The 6632-nt window shown below is 32.6% G+C and overlaps 1 protein-coding gene across 3 annotated transcripts; it reads left to right on the top strand.

Annotated features, from left to right (window-relative positions):
* Window positions 1-220: 220 nt before the first annotated feature.
* Window positions 221-3535, top strand: LOC111913226 (GATA transcription factor 8). Of its 3 annotated transcripts, none has more exons than XM_042897093.2 (5): window positions 221-517; window positions 1002-1058; window positions 1166-1346; window positions 1453-1707; window positions 2489-3535. In XM_042897093.2, the coding sequence occupies exons 4-5, from the start codon at window positions 1468-1470 to the stop codon at window positions 3224-3226; spliced, it is 978 nt and encodes a 325-aa protein (XP_042753027.2). In that variant the 5' UTR covers window positions 221-517; window positions 1002-1058; window positions 1166-1346; window positions 1453-1467; the 3' UTR covers window positions 3227-3535. The 3 variants fall into 3 exon arrangements, with proteins under 3 accessions (XP_042753027.2, XP_042753028.2, XP_023764712.2); XM_042897094.2 differs by having other exon boundaries at window positions 1146-1346; XM_023908944.3 differs by lacking the exon at window positions 1166-1346 and having other exon boundaries at window positions 222-517.
* Window positions 3536-6632: the final 3097 nt, after the last annotated feature.

The following is a 6632-nucleotide window of genomic DNA, read 5'->3' as shown; positions in this document are numbered from 1 at the left end:
TATTAAATATCTTATAATAATTATTAAAAAGTTTATTAATAAATATACATACAATCCTATATACACGTACATGTAGCGTATACTTTAATGTATATATACGGTCACAGGAAGAAAAAAGAGAGAGGGAGCGGTGGAGTAGATGTGCGAGTGGGACCCACGCATGAGGTAATAAAAGACAGGAGTTGGAGAAAAATGGTGGGTCATTAGTAATAAAAGCCAGCTATCAATGAAGGAAGAGCTTCACCTACCATTAACACTCACACACACTTCCCTCCCTTTTTAGGGTTTCTCTCTCCCCTTTCAAATTCTTCATTCATCCTTCTCATTGATTGAGATTGAATTGGAGTATTGTTATGTAGGTTTTTGAATTTCGAAATATAAAGCATTTTGTCGTTTCCTTTGGGAATTTTACCTTCGTCTTCGAAATTTTCGCCCCTCGGGAATTTTTGGGAGTTCCTGCTTCAGCTACTTTGTTATCCTGCAGCTTTTAGGAGGGAATTAGGGTTTTCAGCTTCAGGTTTGCCTACGTTTTTCTCTCGCTTTGTAAACAAATAATGCTGTATGACTAGTTTAACGATTGTTTTAGAGGTTTTCGACATCTTCGTTTCGCATTTGCTTCGAATTTGGTAGCGTGGTGGAAGATATGAGGTGTATTTTCATGTTTTGTTGGATTTCTGAAACCAATGGAACCGGTTGAATTATAAGCTCTGTTCATATTTGCTATCTTCTCCATTTCCAGCTAATTTGCAAATTTGAAATCAGTTTTACGAATTTCGATATCGATTTTCCGTTTTTGTTATGCGCATTTGCTTGGTTCCGGTCAAGTCGATAGCATTTCGCTATATTTTGTTTTTGGAGAAATGGATTTGAAATTTATGCAATTTTGCTAGTGTTCGGTTCATTTCTAGTTGTTAGAACTCTGTTTCTCTTCCTAAATTGTACTTTCAACATCTTATTTTCGTTTTGGTCCAGTTTTCTGAACTTGAATTTCACTTTTGCAGGTAGTTCTGTTCTAAACTTCAAAGCTTAGCGGTGCCTCTCTGCCATTAATATCCAAGGTCTGCTTCTTCTGCAATTACTCTGCTTTCCTATAATTAATAAGGGGAATACTGGTTTGATGTACTATACAATGGTGCTAAATTTAGCATAATTCTGAAAAGGACAGCCATCCATCGTTGGAGTTTTCCTGATTATGGAGAAAACATAAGCACCTACAGCTGGATTCGGGGAAAATTCTCACGAGATTTTGTTTTATTCTTATCCCCAAAAAAACTAAATGCTAACGTGCTACACTGAAAGCCTATGTGAAGTGTCTCACATCACCATTGTCAATATGTCATCCATCGGTGCTCCCTGCAGATTCACATTACATAGAAATTACTCTTATTATATCTACTTTTTTTTTTTTCTTGCTATATTACTTAACAATATTTTTTGTGCATTTTCATTCAGCTAGTAGAAAAGAAAATGTCAGGCGAGAATTTCATGGACGAGATGGAAGAGATTGATTGTGGGAGCTTCTTTGATCACATTGACGATTTAATCGAATTCCCTCCCGTCAACGACACCTCTCTCAATTCCCTCGACTGTAACGAGTTTCCCAACATTTGGACCAACAACTCCGACGACTTGCAGGTCTCCGACCCCATCTTCTGCGGCAGCAATAGTGATAGCGCCTCCGTACTGTCGGCAGAGCTTGCTGTTCCGGTGAGTAAATAACCAACCAACCAACCACCATCCTTTCACATTCTTCCCTTCTTCTATCATTCTAAAAATATGGCCACCGGTCACCCACCGGAACCTGACGTCACCACTGTCGGTTCTGCACTTCTGGTGACCAGCTAAGCACACGGTTTATTAAAAATGGTGTGTTTAATGATGATTATGCACAAGCACAAGCACACCTGCACATGCTTAGTGCTTAATTCTTTTGTTTATTGAGATCGAAGTTACTTTTTGGGGTAAAGTTTCATACTTTCATCAATAACAGCTGATGATGAAGATTGATTGTTTTTTAACTTTATGTTTTTTTTACGAATAGATTTTACATTGGCATGTGGAATTTTTAAATTTGAGATAGAGGGAGCCTATCACATAAAAGCATCTTTCTTGACTTTTGATCTTCTTTCTGAATCTAAAAGCTATAATCTTTTTTATATTTAAAACAAAATGCGAGTTTTAATTTTGAGTTATTAGAGGAAGTCCAATGAACGAAAACTGTTTAAAAAGTGGATTGTTATGTTTTACTTTTGTGGGCCCATCAATAATTGTAATTATAGATTATTTAAAAAGCAAGGGTTATATTTCAAATTTGGTCAGATTTACACGTAAAAGGAGTAAAGTATACTTAATTTGGGATGAAGGAATGAAACAGTGTCCTTGAAGAAAAGTTAATTAATTGTTTTGACTAAAATTATTATGGTGCTCCATTATTATCATTATGTCATTGAACTTACATCTTTATTTATTATTATTATTTTTTTGACAGTATGAAGATATTGTCCAGCTGGAATGGCTTTCAAATTTCGTGGAAGATTCCTTTTCTGGTGGTGGATTGACTATTCCGGTGGCGGCACACCACCAATTCCAGACCACCAGTCCTGTCTCAGTCCTTGAGAGCAGCAGCAGCAGCAGCTCCAGCTCCTCCACCTCTGGCGGCGGCAACATGATTCCGTTCAGCCCGATTCAACGTGGGCCTCAACGGGCCCGAACCAAACGTCCCAGGCCCACAACTTTTAACCCTCGTGCCATGATTGAACTTCTCTCTCCTCTTCTTCTTCTTGCTCCTGTTTCTTCTGAATCTGAAAACAATTTTGTGTCTGATCAGAAGAAGAAAAAGAAGGTGAAAAGGTCCAAGATCCAAGCGGGCCCACCAACCGAAAACCAAAACCAAATTCAGTCGGGTCAGGGAGTGAGAAAGTGCTTGCATTGTGAAATTACGAAAACGCCCCAGTGGCGGGCGGGCCCAATGGGCCCGAAGACACTGTGTAATGCGTGCGGTGTTCGGTACAAGTCAGGGCGGCTGTTCCCGGAGTACCGCCCGGCAGCTAGTCCGACTTTTGTTCCGACACTGCACTCGAACTCCCACAAGAAGGTGGTGGAGATGAGAGTCAAAGGCGGGCCAAATGATGTGAGGGAGTCAGAAGAACCAACACCAGTATCATCAGTATCAGTACCAGTAGCAGAGCCAAAGCTAATTGGATATATGATGCCTCAAGCAGATTAGATTTAAAGTTAAAGAAGGGGTTTGGAGGTTATATTTGTTATTTGAGTTTTTTTAGTATGATTTGTTTTGTTGATTGTACAGGTGTTGAAGGGTTATATTTAGGTGGTAGAGAAAGTAGAGGGGGTTTGAGTATAAGATTAAGGAGTAGGGGTTTAGGGGGAGGGAGATGGAGATGGAGTTATATTTTAATTTGTTTGTTATATTGGTGTTTTTGCAGTTGATAATAGTCCTAAGATGAGATGAGATGAGATTAGGTTCAAGGATTTTGTGATGTTTTCTTCCAATTATTTCTATCTTTTTGAAGCAAAATTTTGTCTTTTTTTTTTTTTTTGCTTTGTTGTGTTGTTTGTACTTTCTTTTTCTTGGTAAAAGTTGATTAAAACATTCCAATTTTTTTATGTGAATGGATAACCTTTAACGGATAGCAAGAAAATGTTGCTAAGAATCCTAATCTCCTCTCAAGTCTAAAAAGAAATGGCATGGAGGAGGTCAATTGTCAACCATTAGCAGTGTTTCGGGGGTTTGAGATTTTGAAAGATATTTATATGATTATTCATTTACTCATCCCTTTGTGTTGTGGGAGGATCTCAAGTATAAATATGTACATTTGTGAGCATACATACATGTGCATTGTCATTTTGATATTTAGCCTTAATTGTAATCAAAATTGAAAATTTGGATAATTGTGATAATTACCATTTTTGTTGGGAAGTAAGTTAAGTAAGAGTTAGCCATTGGGGTAAGACTCAATCATATACTATCCAAATGTAGTTATGCCTTATAGAAGACAATAATTTCGGCTCAACGAAATCCGTACATAACACTTTTTTATTTTTATTTTTTATATAGTTATACAACAATCATCTAAAACATAAATCACTAAATATTATGTTCAAATCACTGTACTTAATATAAACATATCTGAAGATTTACTCGGCCCATGTGGCCCTCTACATAAATCCCTCACCCATGGGCCATGCCTATTACTTGGTCTATATCAACCGTTCTCACCCATGGGCCTTGCCTATTACTTGGTATATATAAATCGTTAAAATAACATCAGTTTATATTAAGTTTTAACAATATAATTATACATCTTTATTTTTTATATTTTTCAAATGTTTTTACATACTTAACCCTATTTTATTAAATAAAACATATTGCAAATGTTTGGAGTTTTATATATGTACTTTTGAGGGACATATGTTTAACGGACAACAATATGGATTTTTTATTTCATTTTGGGCCTTTATAGATAAATCAATATTTTGAAATATATAGGGGTTGGCAATGAGATTCTTAATAATGGGCAAGCCTAATCTACTTTCTTAAAAACTTTTCACAATGTAAAACGATTCGGCCACTTTACTACTAAAATAACGATACGTAGTTTTAAATTTTAATGTAGTCCAACAATTTAACCGAATAAAATCCTACAAAATATTCAAAACGCTTTAACCGGAAAATCAAATTATTTAAAACTAAGGTGAACTACCGGAAAATCAAATTATTGAAAAGCAAAGTAAAATTTAATTTTCACAATGCGTTATTTTTTGTTACAATTTAATCGCAAAGATTTTTAGTTTATGCAATTTTGATAATTTGACCCGTCAACACAGTTACCCGATAACGTGGCATGTTGACGTGTCAGTTTTTGATGATGTGACATGTTGACATGACATGCTGACATGACATTATTTAGTTATGTGACATTGACGTGGTATGGTGATATATAAAAATTGGAAAAAAAAAATGGCACAAAAGACATTAAATTTCTATTTTTTCAAGACAAGATTACAAAAATGGTACATGCGGTTTGTCAATTTCTTTGGGAATGTCCAAAAAAAAGTTTATTAGCAAAGAAGGTCCCTATTTGATTATTGTGGTTTTGGTCCATACCTCGTTAAGTATAACAACATTACTGTTAACTTTAGACAAATGACAGATTTATCATTGGAACCATTTCTGCAGTTTTATCTTTTTACGAAACTATAAGACCAATTATGCGATTTTTCTTTTCCATTTTATTGAATTATTGTATATTAATTCATTTAATTACTTTTTTTAAACTTTTTTTATTCAATTATTTTTATTGGATTATCATATCTTAATAAATATTATTTTTAAAATATTATATTTATATATTAATAAATATTATTTTTTGATTATTAATTTTTTTAATTATTTTTTTTTTGAATTTCTTCTTGATTGCATTAATTATTGTTTATTGGATTATTATATATTAATAAATATTATTTTTAACATATAATATTTATTTATTAGTAAATGTAACTTTATTGGATTATTAATTCATTTAATTAATTTTGTATGTTTTTTATTGCGTTAATTATTTTAATTGGTTATTAATTTAAATTTATTATTTTTATTTATAATAAATACTACATCTGTCCCAAATTAATAGTCCAATTTTGACTTGTGAAGTTATTTTTCTTCAACTTTGATCTTAAATATTTTTATTTTTGATAGATAATACTTGATATGCAAAATATATAAATGTATTGTATTTTAAATGTTTTTTTCATTGTTATAAGTTTTATCAAGTAATATATAACACAAATAAAAATATTTAAGCTCAAAGTTAAAGAAAAAAGACTTCAAAAGTCAAAAGTGAACTATCAAATTGTTTTTATTTTCTTTTAATATCTTTCTTTATTGTTTTAGATAAAAATACCAAACACTCCTAGTCAGCTCCTTCCTTCGTTGCTTTTTACCACTTTATGTCGTCATATCATCTTGTTGGAGATCATCGATCATATACTACAATCGGCCATTCTGGATGAAAAACTACACCAGTCGACTATTTACATAATGTGTATAAACCCTAGAAAACATACAACCTCCAGTCTACCATTCATTACAGATACCGTCATCGATGATGAAAATGTTAGATCGATGATTTTCAAACCATCATAGCCACTACATGTGGTGGCAAAGTTGTAGAACTCCTTATTCGGTACTCGTTCGGCCGACCGCCGAGTAGCGAATACTTGAATTTGATAATTCATGTAGAAATATTTTTAGGGAAATTATATATGTCAAAATCATAAGTTAAAATCACAAGTTTCTTAAAATATATAACAAATTTAGATACATGTGAATACACAAAAACTAAAATGCACACGATGATCTCACTTCGTGAATAATTATTGAAATTATATATATATATATATATATATATATATATATATATATATATAATTAAAAAATATTAATTATTAAAAAAGAAAATAATAAATTTAAATTAACAATCCAATAAAAAGAATTAACGCAATAAAAAAAATTGAAAAAAATTAATCAAAGGAAATTAATAATCCAATAAAGTAACACTGACTACTAGATAAACATTATATGTTAAAAATAATATTTGTTAATATATAATAATCCA

Source organism: Lactuca sativa, chromosome 8, assembly GCF_002870075.4.
Source record: "Lactuca sativa cultivar Salinas chromosome 8, Lsat_Salinas_v11, whole genome shotgun sequence".
Lineage (NCBI taxonomy): Eukaryota > Viridiplantae > Streptophyta > Magnoliopsida > Asterales > Asteraceae > Lactuca > Lactuca sativa.
This window is presented reverse-complemented; position numbering and strand designations above follow the sequence as displayed.